Here is a 17,261-nt window from a genome sequence, read left to right on the forward strand (position 1 = left end):
TGAAATTTCTATATTCTTGATTAATTTTTCTATCTTTCTAGTGCCAAATACCACAGAACCAGACTATAAATCCAAAGACTGGGTCTTTCTCAATTATACCTACAAAAGGTTTGAAGGGTTGACTCAGCGTGGCTCTATCCCCACCTACATGAAAGCTGGGAAATTATGAATGAAGATCACAGTCACCCATAACCAAGAGAACTCAGGTAGCTGCATCACCAGGCTTGCTTGGCATAGGTAACAAGACACTGAAATACCCTGAAGACGGTGGTGCTTATTGACTACAAGAGGAAATTCTACAGGATTAGGATTTCTAAGACTACTACAGGAATTGGTTGGCAGTGCCAGCTGGCTTTTTTTTTTTTTTAATATTTTATTGATTTTGTTAACTTTATTATACGAAGGTACTGGAATAAAAGGAACGTACATCCCTTTCTAACTGCACTGCCTACGTGCGTATTAAGATCCATTCTGCCTGTGTGTGCTTTGGCTTTGAACTGTAACACCTCTAATCAATTCAGGAGAAATACATATCATTTAAAGCAGCATAGGCTAACCTGTAGGTAACACTGCAGTATTGCTGATTCACTGCAAATCTTATGGGTCTAGATAATCAGTAAAAGCCATCTTCCATAGTTAGAACATTTGCCCTATTGGTTTGGACATCTGTAGAATATATATGAAGACAATTTCTATAATGGTTTTAAGAAATTTAAAAAGAGATACACTGGTTCTTTAAAAATAGAATTTTATCATCAAATTATTACACAAACTCCACTGTAGGGAGTGACAAGTTTCTAATAAGGAAAAGGAAGTTTTAATACTTTCACTCAAGAACTCCACTAAGATATTTACTTTGTGGTCAGAAATACTGATGACCTTTATATACGTAGTCTGTATATTCATAGGGAGATGTACTGTATTATACAAAATGTAAAGTTGCTTTTTTTGTGACAAGAGGACTTCTTTTTTTAACAAGAAGACATGGCATTATTTTAATTTGATTATGGTGAGTTGAATTTCAGAATTGACCGTAAAGGCTGCTTGTAGAACCTAGCGTATTTTTATTAAACTATTTTTTTAAATGTCAGACTTCTGATTATGTAAATGGACTTATAAAGAACAAAGAGCTATTTACTTTGGTTTTATAGAAAGTTGTTACATATCATGGCTAGTTACCTTTTATTTCTTTTGATCAAATTTTTCCTTTGATAGTACTTGTATTATTGTGCCATTATTTTCTTATGCTCCAAATGTACCAAAGATCCTAAACAGAGTGGATGCTCACAGCGGAATAGAATTTTACTTTCCTATGGGAATGCTGTATTCAGACATGAAAGATCTCTCTCTGATGGAGATCAGCTTATTTGAGGGCAGCACTATTTGGGTTGAGTTGCACCACTCTGGTTAATACCAATAGAAATAATGAAGTAAATGCAAGCCAAGAGATTGTTATTAGAGGAAGAGAGCAAATGTCAGCATCAAATTCTTTGGGTATTTCTCTAAGAATTAAATAATCTTTTCTTGCTCAACATTTTAATTCTAAAATGACTATCCCAATGTTTTGGTTTCATATGTACTAGTTGAAGATAATACTTTATTAAAGAATGGCCTAATGTTTATCATAACTGTTAAATGAATGATCTGTGATCAAAATCTAAAGTGATGATTTATTTGTAGGATGTCTTTCGTAAAGGGAAAGAATTGCATAGGAGCATTATACAAATCTACAAAAACTGATGACTGTTGCTAAGTAACTCCCAATGTTTCAGTAAGGCCATCCTGATGTGTCCCCCTCCTTTGGTTTGTTTCTTTATTTTTAAGCATTTGTTGAGTACTTTTTATGTGTTCATCTAGTAGTTTATCTCCATTTTTCTAGTTAGATCATGTGACTGAATATTTAGGAGAGAAAATTGTGAAAACTCTGGAGTTATCTCAATTTAACTGATTTTTCTAACTGCCTTTAATTTAAAAAAGAAAAATTCTTTAACTCTTGCTGGGGTTCGTGAGATTTTCTCTCTCCAACACAGTCCCTTTTAAAAGGGATTTTAATCAGCAAAGATCCCTAGCTACTTGACATATTCTCTCTCTGAATTGTTAAAATTTAGAACATTTACAGTGACAATTTGCTGCAACCATGATTATTTCCTGTTTTCTTTATTTAAATTTCACATTTTCTTTTTAAAAAGGACTGTTTTGCTAGTGTGCTAATGAATAGTTAAGACACAAAGAAACTGCAATAGTCCGTAGTTTAAGTATCATAACTATGCTAGAACAGAAAGAATACCACTAATTCAAGTTGACTGAGAGACTGCATTCAATATAAGGAGCATATAAGAACAGAGCATTTTAGTTTTATTTCCTTCATTATTATCAGAAACAACTTAGAAATAGTTATGATTTCTTGGCATTAGAAGGGACATTTTGGAAAGTTTGCTTTGTTTAGAGCCTCATTCTTTTCTGGAGTTAATAGAGTGGTTCACATCTTTAGGGATTTCTCCTCATCAGAAGCGTTTCTTAAGTGCCTCTCTCAAAGCAATTAAAGATTGTGTCTGCCCTCTGGAAGCTACGAATTTGATTGATGATGCAAATTAGTTAGATAATTTGCAAAGTACCCTTGAGATTGAATTTTCTCTATTATACATTTCCCAAATTTCAGGTGAATCATTTAATTTAAATAACAGAACCCTATCTAATCAACTTCGCATAATGACATTTTCTTTAAATTAGACTCTATTTTGAATTAAAAGGATTTTATTATAAATTGTGTGCTTTTGGTTTTTTAAGTATATAGAAAGCTTGTATAATTCAGATTTTTCGGTTTCCTGATTTAATGTAGACATTGACTTTTTTATTAAACCTTTGTATTAAATCAAATTATGATATTTTTCTTTTATGAATTTATTATATTAACATGGCTTTAATTTTTTAACTGTATTAAAGCATTGTGTTGTCTGAAAATAAGGAGTCCACTTACAAATCAGCCACTTCTAAAATGGAATATATAGTTGATCTAAGAAGCTAGTTAGCTTAATGGAAAGTACCAAATGTGGACTATATAAAATGTTCTTCGCTAAGGCTTCAGATGGGGTTTCACTTATTTCCATAATAGCATCATACTTCAATGTTTTGTGTTTTTTTGAAAACACCTGCATATCTTTATGTAAATCGAAGTTTTAAAATATTTTAAGTACATTTTTTTTTATGTTTTAGTGTAGAAAAGCTTTAGACAATTAGTCTCAACTGGTAGGAGAAACAAATATCTTTTGATGGTCTGCAAATAAATTAATTGAGGTTTTAATCAGTAAAGATCCCTAGCTACTAGAAACATTCTTTGAATTGTAAAAATTCAGAACATTCAAAATGACTGTTTTGCTGCATCCATGATTATTTCCTGTTTTCTTTATTTAAAATTTATTTTCTCTTTAGAAGTGCACTTATTTCTGAAAAATCTTAATGAAACAAACACTTAAAACAAATATAAAAACAAGACATTTGGGACTATTAGAGATATTTTAGATTTTTATGACAATGTGAGGGGATATTGCTGCTTTAAAAAGGAATAAAGTAATAAAAATATATCTTAGTTATTTTTTTAAAAGCAATATAATCCAGCAATTGTCTAGAAAAATAGTCATCAGGCTATTGAGTTCAGTGTTTCAAAAAAAAAAAAAATGTTTTGGTGGCACGAGGGCTTTTTCACTGAAGGTAAGACAAAAATAAAAACTATGTTTATAAAATTTCTGTTGGTGAGGTGTTTTTGGTTTTATTTTTGAGTTTTGAGATAGGTGTTATCCAAAACTCAGGAAAGACTGTTTTGTGAATGTAAATTGCAGAACAACTACTATACTTAAGGATCACATCAAGAACAAAACAAACATTTGAAGTTTCATTTATATTCCATTTAAACCGTCAAGAGAGCTCGAGGTGTAGCTCAGCAGTAGAGCACTTACCTGCTTCACAAACAACAACAACAACAAAATCAGACAAGTTCATGTTTGAAATTGTTCAAATTTGTAGCTAAAAACATAACTGCACAAATTACAAATTCTACTTTTAGGCACTTGCTGGGCATATAGCTTATATACCCCACTAAATCAAAACCAATTAGCAAGCAGTATATTGAAAATGTCTCAAAATAACATGGAGGAGAAAGACATAAGTGGCTCAGATACCACTACATTCTGTCCTGTGGAAGACACTGACAGACAGTCAATCATGATCTGTTCCACTGAGTCCAGAGGGAGGCAGTCAATCCTGTTCAGCCTTGTTGCACTCCAGCTCTTCCCTGACACACATCATTTTAATAATGCCATGGTAAGAAAAAAACAGAAAAATACTAAATGTCAGAATTTAGGCAAGAGAAGAAGCTTGGAGACTCTAAATTCAACTTTCAAAAGAATCTAGTGATACAAAGAACTTTATAAACAAGATGCTTTCACTTAACATGATTTGTTTTTTAACAACTATTCTATAAAGAAAATTATCATTCTATAGATAATAGTCATAAGACTGAGTGATTGTGATATCCAAAATATAGGTAGTAAACTACTCTGAAACCTAAATCCAGTGCACCTTCTCCTCCAAAACATACAGCATGTCTCATTGACAAATTACCCCCATATACTTCTTAGAATACAGAAGAATACATGGGGTAATGTTTCAAGAGTTATTACTTAGAATGCTTATTGTTACTGGGAGTTGTTACTTGGACTTCAGAGACGGAAGACACAGGTAAAAGTGACTTCAGTAATATGGAAAATGAATATCTCACATAACAGGAATACACAAGACAGGGCTTCCAAGGCAGTCAATTCAGCATCTCAAAAACATCACTGACACAGGTTCTTTCCATTTTTTTTTTACTTTGCCATCCTCAAAGTGTTGGCTTTGTCCTTGGTCTTGTTTTCTCAGAAACTAGATAGCTGCAGGGACTCTGTATCCCATGACATATAAGGCCTTAAAAAGAAAATTCTGGGTCTGGGTGTGTGTGTCTCGGTGGTAGAGCACTTGCCTAGCATGCACAAGGCCCTCAGTTTGACAAATGACCTTGTGTACCTCCTTTTTTGAATAGCAAGGAAAACCTTCCAAAAACATTTTAAGCAAAGTAATCCTCACATCTTATTGGCCATGATTAGCTGTCCTTTACTAAGCCAGTGCTAGGCCTCACTATTGATTTAAATCAAGACTCACGTTCCTAGTATTGGATGAGGTTCACCTAAAGCACAAGTCCACATGGTACCAAATTAGGCTTATTCTGACAAGCTACAAGGTAACCAAAAGGGTGTCAGCTCTATGGCAGTGGTTCTTACCTGAAGCTGTAGCTCCTAGATTCTGTTGCTGGATGTACATTGCCTATAAAAGAAGAGAAGTCTGGTTCAGTGACATCTTTCCTGACCCATCTGTAAAACTGGATTACTGAGAACCATAGTGCTAGACCATAGCTCAGCAACTTGGATTTGTTGGGTCTCTAGACATCAAACAATGAGGATGGACATATGGTCCAGTGACCAAGGCTTGCTCTCTTTAGTACTTTTGCCATTTCTCCCAGCTCCTGTTCATCAGCAGACTGTGTCTTTGTTGGTCCATCTCCTCTAAAGCTATCACAGTGGAAATAGAGACCCTTGTCAATTTAGTTCCTTCCCAGATCCAGCCAGGGGTGCAGTGGTCTAATTACTGTTGGCTCAATTGCTTTATCTAAATTGGGAAGATAGTTTTTGACTAGCCTTTAAATTAAAAGGTTCATGATCAAACTCCCAAACATAGAATGACTTAAATCTCTGACAAAGGGAGAAACTCCTAATAGGAAAGGGAAGCTGTCCAGTTTGGGCCTAACATCTTTTATTATTCCTTGTCCTGTTAGGTAAAATAATCTTGAACAGAACCTGAAGAAACCTTCTGTACCCAGAGAACTAAGGAAGCCCTGAGACACCAGGCCTGCTTTAAGTGTCTAGAATCTACAAAAATAGATATTAGTGCAGGCTTTGACATACACAATCCCTAAGGGGCAAATGACAGTAAGCAATAACTCCACATAGAAAGACTTCTGCACAGTGATTTCTTCATGCTTGTCCTAAGTTTTGTTCCTTCCTGCAGTTTTTTCAGAATTTTGGTGTCTTGCCACTGAGAGAAATACCCCCTCCCCAACACACACACACACCTACTTTATCCTCTGCAACAATCTAGGATTAAGAAAATTCATTTTCTTAAAATATTTTTTTAGTTGTAGATGGACACAATATCTTTATTTTTTATTTGTTTTTATTTTTTTATGTGGTGCTAGGGATTGAACCCAGTGCCTCATCCATGCTAGGCAAGCGCTCCACCCTTGAGCCACAACCCTGGCCCTTAAGGAAACTTATTTTTAACAAGGTAATATTTTCTACAGTACTCTAATCATCTCAGAATTGTTTCAAAATCAACTATGATACCAATTTGAAATAAAGATTTAATGTGTCTCACCCCATACCTAACATCAGAATCTCTGAGGGTGGTTCGAAGTTCTGCACATTCTCCTATACATTGGTCTTAAGGGATCACTGAGCAAAGAGGGAAAGATCATTTTTGGACTTTTCCAAAAGGAAATAATGCACGCTTCATTGGTTATTGTGAGAACATCTATGTAAAGTAACTGCATAGTAGGTGAGGTTAAAAAAAAAGGGCGGGAGTCAACTTTTACAGTAGTGCCTAGAATATGATAGGTGCTCAATAAATATCTGTGATCAAATGAATTCAATAACTGCATTTTGTGGGTGACCCTACCTTCCACCCAAGGCCAATCTCAATATTTTCACTTTTAATAAAAACAAATAATAACCCCAAAATCATTACGAAGGATGTTACTTTTGCTGAATTTATTTTCCAAGAAAGTAACGTGAAAGGTTTCGCATTACACAATGAAGCTCCCCCATAACCTTTTAGAAGATGTTTCTTGAATTTCCACTCCCTATGGCAACTGCCACTGCCCTGCCCTAACCCGTCACTCCACCTTTTCTTTCTCTTAAGCGACTCTCCTCCAAGTATCTCTGCTTTCCTCCCCTTCTTAGGCCAAACTCCAGCTGATCTTTACCACACCAGAAGTCCACTACAGGTCTGTCCCTTGGTACACACAGGGCACTCATGGCCTTGTTTCTTCAACTGTACTCCCATTCATCAAACAGCTCAGCAGATCCAAGTATCTTCACATCTTCCCCAGGATTCACTCTCCCCAGGCTGCTGGAGACAGGGTAGGATGAAAGAGGAGGCTTAAATATTACTGGTTCAGTTATTTTCCCCAATCCACTTAGAAGGTATTAAAAATTCTTTTTATGCATCATTAGAAATAATATCTTCAGGTTGTGGCTCAGTGGTAGAGCACTTGCCTAGCACGTGTGAGGCACTGGGTTTGATCTTCAGCATCACAAAAAATAAATAAATAAAATAAAGGTTTAAAAAATATAACATTTTTAAAAAAGAAATAATGTCTTCGGTTTAACTCCAAAGCAGATGAATATTTTTGCCTTGAACCAAATAAAAAATTTCTAAGTGGCCTTACGGTAAACTATTGTAAATAAATTACACTGTTACAATCCCTGCAAGAGATTGAAAAGGATGGAGTTTATAGTTCCTGAAGCAGTGGTTCCTAGATAGGCAAAAAATACATGCGCTATCTTGAAAACAGTACCATCCTTGCCTAAGTACTTAACAGTGAAACAAAATAAGTCCACTCAAGGATAAACAAGGGTTCTTGGAGAGCAAGGCTATTCCTGGGCTTTTGGCAAGGGGATAGTGTTGACCAGAAGGTTCTGGGAATCATATTTCAAATTACTTTTATCACATTTTCCCCAAGGAGAAAATAAGAAAACAACTGGTTGGAAATGAAAGATTACCTTCCTAGCTATCTGGCAAGACATCGTGTGGCTTCTTATCTCTTCCTTATCCTGTGAGATATTTTGTAACTATTCCTTTAAAAAAAAAAAAAAGAAGGAAAGAAAAAGAAAAAGAGGCAGATGTGGTGGTGGTGCACCCTTGTAATCCCAGTTACTTGGGAAGCTGAGGCAGGACTGCAAGTTCAAGGCAGGCCTGAGTGATTTATCAAAACTGTGTCTCAAAATAAAGGGGCTGGGGTTGTGGTTCAGCAGTAGAGTGTGTGCCCAGCATGTGGGAGGCCCTGAGTTTGATCCTCAGCACCACATAATAAAAAGTAAATAAATAAATAAACAAACAAACAAATAAATAAATATTTAAAAATTAAAAAATAAATAAATAGAATTTTAAAAGGGCCAGGCCTGTGCAAGGTTCTGGGATTGGCTAGAAAACCACAAGAAAGATGGGGCACTTCCCCCACCATGTTTTAGAAAATAGAACCCAAGAGTATAAAGAAATAGCAAGTAGAATATAAACCTGACTGATCAGGAAAATACATATTAAGCATTGAGAGGAATTTGTCCCACAGAATCCAATGGGCCGGCTTTACTGTGTTATTACACTTCCTGCTTTCATAGTTCAGTGTCTGGATTACTCCTTTCTTGCTTCCAGGCTTTTGGTGGAAGTGAATCATCATTTCTAAGGAATGAAGACTGCAATGATTCACGGGCAAGCTTATTGGACACCTCACGCTGCAAGAGCTCCTAAGAAGGAGACCTGCTTCTACTATTTACTGAGTGACCCTGGCCAAAATACTCATCAGGTCAGAACCTCTGCCTCTGTACTAAGACGGGAATTACAGGTGTTTAACTGCCTCACCAAAGATTTTGTGAGGGTCACTGAGACAATAGGAGAAATACTTCATAAGCAAGATGACTAAAACAGGATCCCAGCAATTCTGCCTCAGCGTCAAAATGGCATTTAACACATACCCAGGTGTAAGAGATTTCAGCCTCTCTACACAACCTCACCAAACCATCTCAAAACCGGGCACTTGCTAGGGAAAGCCAGGGTTTGAACACATTCTGGGAGACCTAGGGAGGATCTTGAGACTATCTGCCAGACTCTTGGTGGAATTACTCTTTCTGAATGCCAGCACAAGTTATTGTTGGTGGAATTGGGGGTGGGGTTCCAAGTAAAAGCTAGGAATGTTTTAAGAATGGTTTTCATTAGGGTGTGTCTTTGAGAGTGATGGGGGAGTAGTTTTCAGCAACTCTTTTTAAGTGCATGAAGTCCCAGTTTCCACTTAAGACCTCAACAGTCATCCTGTCACCTACTTCTGCTAGGGAACACACTTCCAACCCCCTTGCCCAGATTCTACTAATGGCCATATGAACTGCCCTCAGGATACACAGCAGCTAGTTAAGACTGTACTTGTGTCCCGGTAGGAAAATTATTAGATTAAGGCTTCCAAGTTTTAGTATTTTTTCCACTGTTCCTTTGCTCCACTAACCTCTACTAGGCAAAGTGTATCCAAGGACTCCATCCAGGGACCAGTGGGAAGAGAGCACTGAACCAATGTATTCTAGAAATGTCAGGATGTAGGACTGTCAAGAGATCTCCAAAGGATCTTACATACGGATTTACCCAACAGTTCTAGGAGCCAAAGCGCCTTCCTCAAGGGAGCCCCTATCTGACATCCCCCGGCTCCTGTCTGCAACTAAGAGCTGGGTCCTGGGAAGACTCTTCCCGCACTCCCCAACCCGCGCCTTCCGCTACTCGACGATGCAGACATCTTCATTCACCATCGCCACCACCCCCGCCAAGGGCTTACAGCTTCAATAAAACACGATCGTGGGAGCCTGTTTTCAATGGGCGGGTTTCGAGAAAGGTTCTCTCGGCCTTTCAGCGCGGGACTCCAGCGGAGGGGGTCGGTGGGGCGGGGCGGGGCCCACTGTGCTCCGCCCCGCCCGCGCGGTCCCTTTCACCCGCTCGGCAACCCGAGGCGCCCAGACCCGCGGGCGGGCGCGCCCCAGTCCGCAGGCCCAGTGTCCGCGGCCGGCGGGGCAGTGAGGCGGCGTCGGCTGTGCGCCCCGGGGCTGCGGTGGCGGCTGTCGCGGAACCAGGCAGAAGCCCGCAGGTGCCCGGCTCCGGGGCCGCCGGGACCCGGGCAGGGCGGGCCCCGGGCTCCTCCATGCTACCAGCCCCGGGGCTGCGGAGGTGGCCGGGAGGTGCCCGCGATGGCGGCAGAAGAGGAGGCTGCGGCGGGAGGTGAGATTGCAGGCGGTCGGCGGTGGCTCCAGGTGGGGCGCGCGGCGCGGGGTTGTCCCCAGCCTGGGCTCTGGGCAGCGATCGGCCAGCACAGCGACGCCAGGTCTGCCCACTTTGCAGCAGGGAAAGGCCGGCGCGCGTCCCCTCCGCCCCAACATCTCTTCCGATGGTCTCTGGGACCACGGCCGTCCCTTAGGGCACTGGTGCTGCTGGGCGCCCGGGGTGCCCTCTCGGGGAGTGGGACTCAGGGAGTGGAGCCCGGGAACGCCGCCGGCTCTCAGCAGCCTGCAGCGGGTTTCCAAGGTGGGCTTCGATCATCCTGCCCACCGTCACCCTGCGATGGTGAGCGACCTTCTTGCGCCAACCCTTGGGCGCCCACCGGGGCGTCTGCCTGCAGTGAACTTCAGATTCTTTTTTCTTTTGAACAAAGTAATTGTCTTCAGTACTGGAAGGAGCTCGGCTTCTAGGAGCCCATCCCCGCTAAGCTGGCAATACTCGTTTCCAGAACTGCCCCCCGGCCCCCGTGGGGGGAACAGGTGAGCGCGCGGAGGCAGGTCCACCACATTTCGCACCCTCCAACACCAGCCGGTTCTGCGATGTACCCCCAACACACCCGACGAGCGCCCGGCAGCCCTCGCCTTTACCTTTACACCTTGGGTAAACTGACCGGTGGAGTTGGCTCTCCCCTGCCCAAGCCCCTGTGGTGCTGGGATCCCACCCAGGGTCTCACGCCCGTTAGGCAAGTGCTCTACTCACTGAAGCGCACCCCGCCCTCCGTCCACCTTGATTTGTATTTTTGAGGAGCTTTTGTGAATCGAGTTGGGAGTTACACTGTCTTTTCCTCTTGCTTGTACTCTCTGGTAGTATTCTGTGGTTTCTTCATGGGACCGTGGTGACCACTACTCTCAATTATAGAATAATTATAAAAAGCTGTTATTTAAAGCAGATGGGAGGCAGGGGAAAAAAACAAGTAGCTAAAGGAAGGCAGGCAGAGAGAAGTCATTTGTTTAAATGACCACTTTCCTTGTGGAATATGGTGATGGAGTTTTAGATTCTTCTCTGAAAAATGGCACTGAGAAGAGGTAGCTTTCAAAATTTAATGCAGTGGTGGGAATGTAAATGAAGGGACATATCAAAAATTCTATGGTTTGAATATTTATAGTCTTCCCAGATGATGCAAAGACATGGGTAAACTTTTCTTGAAAAGAGACGACCCCCTCTCTATTCTGGCTTGTGACTGAGCTCTGCTTTATTATGTCAGTAAAGCTAAATCCTTTTGCTTTAGTTTCCTCCTCTATAAAATGAGGCTAACTGTAGTTATCTGCTTTATGGGATTGTTAGGATTAAATGAGATATTATAAATGTGTATAAAATGCTTAGGTCAGTACTTGGGAAATAGTAAATGCTCTGAAATATTGGCTTAATGTAATGATTCATTTATAGCTTCAATTTGCTTGGTGAAATTAATGAGTCCTGTCTCTTCCATTAAGAAAGTGTTGTCCCACATGAGTTAAAATTGGGCTTAAAAAGAAAAGAAAAGAAATACAAGTGCAGCTAGTAGTTCTAAAAGCAGCTTTCCTCAGATAAGTCTTATGGACTTGTGAGAAGTTTTTAGATAGTGTATTTCTTTCTGTTTAGCTGAATACCAAAGGTGAAGCAGATAACAATCAATCAAAATTAATCTTAGTAAATGGTTCCATGGAGGCTGAAATTATTGAGAAACTACTATGTCCTAGGCCTTTTACAAAAGGTACTTTCCTCAGTCTCACAGCAACCTTGTGATATTATCTGCATTTCACTAATAAGAAAACAGAGCTGGTTCCTGTGAATCAGCTGACCCTGGGGCAGGTGCAACCTGAAAACTACGGACCTGGAGTTAGACTCTGTGGTTGCTGCCAGTGCTTTCCTTTTTTCTAAGCTCTCTGGGTGGCACTGATAAAGTGTGCTTCCTTCCAGACACCTCTTTATATTAGGAGGGTGAAAAAAAATGTTTTTGTGGGCACAGTGGCACACACCTGTAATCCCAGCAGCTCTGGAGGCTGAGGCAGGAGGATTGCAAGTTCAAAGCCAGCCTCAGCAATGTAGTGAGGCCCAAAGCAAGTTAGACCCTGTCTCAAAATAAAAAATGGGTTGGGGATGTGACTCAGTAATAAAGTGCCCCTGGGTTCCATCCCCAGCACCAAAAAAAAAAAAAAAAAAAAAAAAAAAAAACCAATAAAAAAATGAACAATGAGCCTGGGATTGTGGCTCAGCAGTAAAGCACTTGCCTAGCATGGGCTAGGCCCTGGGTTTGCGCCTCAGCACCACATAAAAATAAATAAAATATAGATATTGTGTCCATCTACAACTAAAAAAAAATTTTTTAAATGAACAAGAAAAAAAAAAACTTTTTACTATTTCTCCTCATTCCTGGAGGGAAAACAAAATAAAAGCAGGTCTCTATAACTGACACAGGGGTCATATTTTTCTTACAGAAAATCCCTGAAAAGGGGCTGAGGTTGTGGCTCAGTGGTAGAGTGCTTGCCTTGCACATGTGAGGCACTGGATTCTATCCTCAGCACCACATAAAATAAATAAATAAGTAAAACAACTAAAAAAAATTTTAAAAGAATCCCTAAAAACTCCTTTTTTCCTAGGCACTTTGACATGGAGTTTTCATGGTCAAATTAAAATCTAAAACTGGTGATGGTGGCAGGGAACCAATGGTTTAGCGTACGCTGTTGGAAAAAAAAATAACAACTTAGGACTGGTTTGGAAGATGCCAGCTCACTTACATTTTTTGACAACTTGATGGTGTAACGCTGAGATTAGTTAGGCATGATGCCAAGTGACTGGGCATCTTCCTGGTAATGATTCCAGAGTCCTTGGAGCTAGGGAGAGGACATCTTGAGGGAGCCACACATGTCCAAGACTGCCAGAGTGTGTCTTGGCCCTGGGCATCTCTGGACAGCTTTCTCACCTTCCTTTTTCTTACCATTTCATGTTTTCACCCCTGACATTATCAGACCCAACTTTTTTTGAGATGTAGTTGTGCAATTTTAGTGACTTAAATTCATTTTTGTGACTCAAACCAAAAGTCATTTCCCAATCCACATTGCATAAGCTCCTGTTCCTAGCCTCAATTTCTAGGTGGAATTTCAACCACAAGTGCTTTATGCAAGATAAACTAGGATGGACTAATTATTTTTCATATGTGGAAGGGTTGAATTACTCAATGCTTGGGATCTGGGTCATTAGTCAGCATCAGCACTGTCATCTGCATTATCAGGGACTCAGAATGTGTCAGGTGCTCTGCAGGCGGCAAGGGCACCTAAGACATCTGTTCTGATGCAGTGATTTCCTGTCCTGTTTTTTGCTGCCTAGGGTGTCTCCCCTGGTTCTCAACATCCCAGCCTTCTAGAGTCCTGTGCCTGGGCAAGGGCCCCCTCCTTCCCTGTGGCAGGAGGCTGTAAAAGTTAAGAGCCCCCAAGTTTAAGCTCTTATTGCAGCTGGTATCTCAGGTGGCATATGTTCTGGGTAGTAGCAGATAGTATTTCTAGGTATTGGCTGATAATTTATGAAACACTCAGCTATGTGTATGCCCCACACTGTTTTCTTCTCCTACTTGGGCTCTGTCACTGGTCACTGGTACATACTATTAATATTATGTCCTGTTAAGTTAATATTACCTATCCAACTTTTTGACTTAAAATATTTTTAAACTTCTTTAAAAAATCAGTCCAGTTACACAATATTAAAATTCTTATCTGGAATACTTAAATGTTGGTTGGCATGATAGGAAACTGGACATTTTTTAATTTTTTTTTATTTTTAGTTGTAGATGGATACAATATCTTTATTTTATTTATTTATTTTTATGTAGTCTTAAGGATCGAACCCAGTGCCTCACCCATGCAAGGTAAGTGCTTTACCACTGAGCCACAACTCTGGCCCTGGACATTTATTTAAGTAAAATAATTATTGGGGTTTCTTTAGTCTTTAATCATCTGGCTTAAATCTCTAGATAGTATCTTGGAGTTAAAAACAAGCAGTCTAAGGGAAAAGGAAATGTAGAGAAAATCATCTTTCTACCTCATATGGCTTGCATTGTAGGATATTTAGAATTAAAGGTTAAGATCATTGTTATAAAACAATAACTTCCAAGACATTCAAAATGCTTAAACAATATTTTTCGACAGGGAGATGTAGCTCAGTGGTAGAGTACTTTCCTATCATTTGCAAGGCCCTGGGTTTCATCCCAGCATTGCAGAGGAAAAGAGAAGAAAAAAGAAAGAAAGAAAGAAAAAAGACTCTTTCTGGAGGGCTTCCCACTGGCCAAACAATACTTTGTGTATATTTTTAAGAGGTTATTTTATATTTTCCAAGCGCATTGCAGAGAAAGTGGGGAATTGTCTAGTCTTCTCTTACAGAACACCTCCTGTTGTCCCCCTGGTGTGGCTCCGTGCTGTTATATGGGAGGCTCTGCCTTTCCCCAACTGGCCTCTGGCTCAGTTGTCAGCTGTTCCTGAAGTGCCCTGCTCACCCTAGACCGGCCTGAAGAATTTTGTTTTTGGTGTGTTTGTTTGTTTGTTTTTTGATGGTGATCAGAATTGGACCCAGAGCCTAATATACACAGAGCATACAGTATACTACCCCTGAGCGACTCCCTTCCCCAAAGACTCTTACCATGCCGAATGAGCGCTGTCAATGCAAGTGACGTTGCTTTTGTCTGTCTCAGACAGACACTGTGGTGTGGGACAGTGAGCAGGATCTTGGAACCACACCTTTGGGTGTGTGGTTTCCAGTTTCATTATTTGTCAGCTATGTGACCATGGCCACAATATTTAGCTTCTCAGAACCTCAATTTACTTATCTATAAAATGGGGGTAAAAATACCTAACTCAGAAGGTGGTTGTGGCAATTAAATGAGATAATGTTGACAAACTGTTCAATGTACTCTGACCTTCACCAAATGCTTTTCTCCTTTTTCTCATGACTCCTTCCCAGAACTCCCCTCCAAAATTGAAATGAGTCTCCCCTTCTATTTTCACACTGCAGTATTTTTATGTGTCTGAGATAACACTTGTGCCTGTTTGCCACAAGTTATTTATGCAAGTTTCTTAGCTCCACCCTTAGATTGCAATCAAAAAATCTACAGCCTAGGAGGGCAGGGTTGGTTCTTACTCATCTTTATAATCTCCAATTCCTTGCACTTATTAAGTGCTTAATAAAGGTTTGTAGATTTTGAATGAATGGATGATGGTTTGTTTAAGGTGTGGACAGGATTGGTTCATTCATAAAGGATCCATTAAATACTTGCTAACTATTTGCCTGGCAAACAGAGATGGAGAGATGGTTAAAGGGAGAGGAGTGGTCAAAGAGCTTACAAAACATTGGCCTGGGTGAGAAATGTGGCCCAAATATTTGCAGTACAGAACAGACCATGGTAAAACACAGGCTTACTGCTGAGTGTCAACTGACTCTCCCAGAGTTGGGAAAAATTGTGGAGGGGATATATTAGTATTGATGCGTAGATAACTCTCAAGAGATCAGAGAAGAAGAGGTCTTTCAGAGGACAGAATAGCCATATAAGTGGAAAGTCACCAGTGATAAGCTTGGAAGGAATGACATTAGCATTCTTTGGTTTGGACAGGAAAACTGCAGAATGAAGAATTGGTCTGCGGAGGTTGCATTGCTCATGTTCTGTAGGGTTCCTCCAGCATGTCTGTGACACAGAAAGCTTGTCTTGGGAGAACGTGTTTTCCAAAAGGAAAGATATGCACACCTTCTCTTTGGCTCCTGGGTGGCAACAGAGCTTTTCTGTCACCATGAAAGGCTAATGAGAGCACGTTTCTGATGAGTAAGAAAGCTGGAGAGCAGAGTTCCTGGTTCCTGCCCGTGCTTCTCATTCAGCCGGCGGGTGGCTTCGTTTTCTTCTCTTCTCTGAAAGAGCAGCTATGTCTATCTTTAAATCCATTTCACATTGTTCTAAAGAACATCGCAAGAACTATTCAGTTCTTGTATAGCCTGTTGGGAAACAGACACCTGCCCTTTCCAGGGCTCTTCTACATAATGACCTATGTCCCATTGTTCCCATTGTTTGTGTACCCTGGATATGGGACTGTGCTCCAGGCATGCTTTGAGAACAGAACATGCCATGCTCAAAGATGCTTCCCATACAGCTCCTGGGACAAAGCTGAAGACCCTCAGCCTTGGCTTGCAATACAAATGCTTAATGAAGGTTTATAAACAATAAAAAAAGGCAGTGCCCTGCCATCAGAACCTGTTCCTGATGTGGAAAGAGCACTCACGGAAACACCTGCGTGTGGCGACGTCGGGTGTTCTTAGGTTGATGGTAAAACAGTGCAGAGGTTCGGTGGCTTAGAAATTACTTATAAGCAGAAACTCGACTTACATCAAAATATACCTTCAATCTTTTGGAGAGTACTCAAGCTATAAGTATATTTTACAGAAATACAGATTTTTAAAGATAGATGGTCAGTAAACTGTAGATGTGATAGAAATCGATTGAATACAGAATATCAATAGTTGTTTAAAGGAATCTGAGATTGTCAAGATTAATAATTTGTTTTATCAAAGACCTAGGGATAACTTCTGATGAAATGTGGACATGATCACCAGATCAACTTTCATTCTCCCTGGTTGGAGAATTCAATTTCCTGAGTTTACGAGATACCCAAAGGTAGGCTGTGCTTACATTACCATGGAGACAGATAATGCTGAGTTCTAGGTAGGCCATCTCTTCCATAACCAGTCACCCAGGCAACCACACTGACCTAGAGAGGAGAAACCAAACCCAGTTTTCCATGCACGTGGTACTTGTAGCTTCTTTACAACCAGACTCCTTTTTTTTTTTTTTTAAATTGCAAGCAGGGGCTCATCACTTCCTTGGAATAATCACAGCTGCTTCTGGGATGTGTGATCATAATCAAAACAGCCTTATCTTAGAGGAATGTTCCAATCCACACCTCCAACTTCAGAAATCCCGCAGGGAAAACTATCAAAAGATTTAGAAATGATTTTTGTTAGTGATTTCTTTGGGAGAGCCTGCAAGCAACATGAAGTCAGATCGTCACTGTTACCTGGTCTGTTAGGCCTGGATGGTATTAGAGCCAGTTTGGATTTTACTGCTGTTAAAGTTCGTG

General features: G+C 40.3%; 2 protein-coding genes across 5 annotated transcripts in view; both read left to right on the forward strand.

Moving 5' to 3' along the window:
• Stk38l (serine/threonine kinase 38 like) overlaps window positions 1–2,764 on the forward strand; it is a 75,633-nt gene extending 72,869 nt beyond the window's left edge. For both annotated transcript variants that reach the window (XM_046436215.2, XM_046436216.2), the window contains one exon: window positions 42–2,764. In XM_046436215.2, the coding sequence (XP_046292171.1) occupies window positions 42–169 (128 nt within the window). In that variant the 3' untranslated portion in view covers window positions 170–2,764. The remainder of the gene's footprint in view (window positions 1–41) is intronic.
• Window positions 2,765–9,932: 7,168 nt separating this feature from the next.
• Bmal2 (basic helix-loop-helix ARNT like 2) overlaps window positions 9,933–17,261 on the forward strand; it is a 76,148-nt gene continuing 68,819 nt past the window's right edge. The window contains exon 1 of one of the 3 annotated variants that reach the window (XM_046436300.2): window positions 9,933–10,116. In XM_046436300.2, the coding sequence (XP_046292256.1) occupies window positions 10,086–10,116 (31 nt within the window). In that variant the 5' untranslated portion in view covers window positions 9,933–10,085. The remainder of the gene's footprint in view (window positions 10,117–17,261) is intronic. The other 2 variants (XM_046436299.2, XM_046436298.2) reach the window with 2 other exon arrangements.

The sequence above is a fragment of the Marmota monax genome, unplaced genomic scaffold (genome assembly GCF_021218885.2).
Source record: "Marmota monax isolate L192 unplaced genomic scaffold, Marmota_monax_Labrador192_F-V1.1 WCK01_AAM20220418_F8-fsc00012, whole genome shotgun sequence".
NCBI lineage: Eukaryota > Metazoa > Chordata > Mammalia > Rodentia > Sciuridae > Marmota > Marmota monax.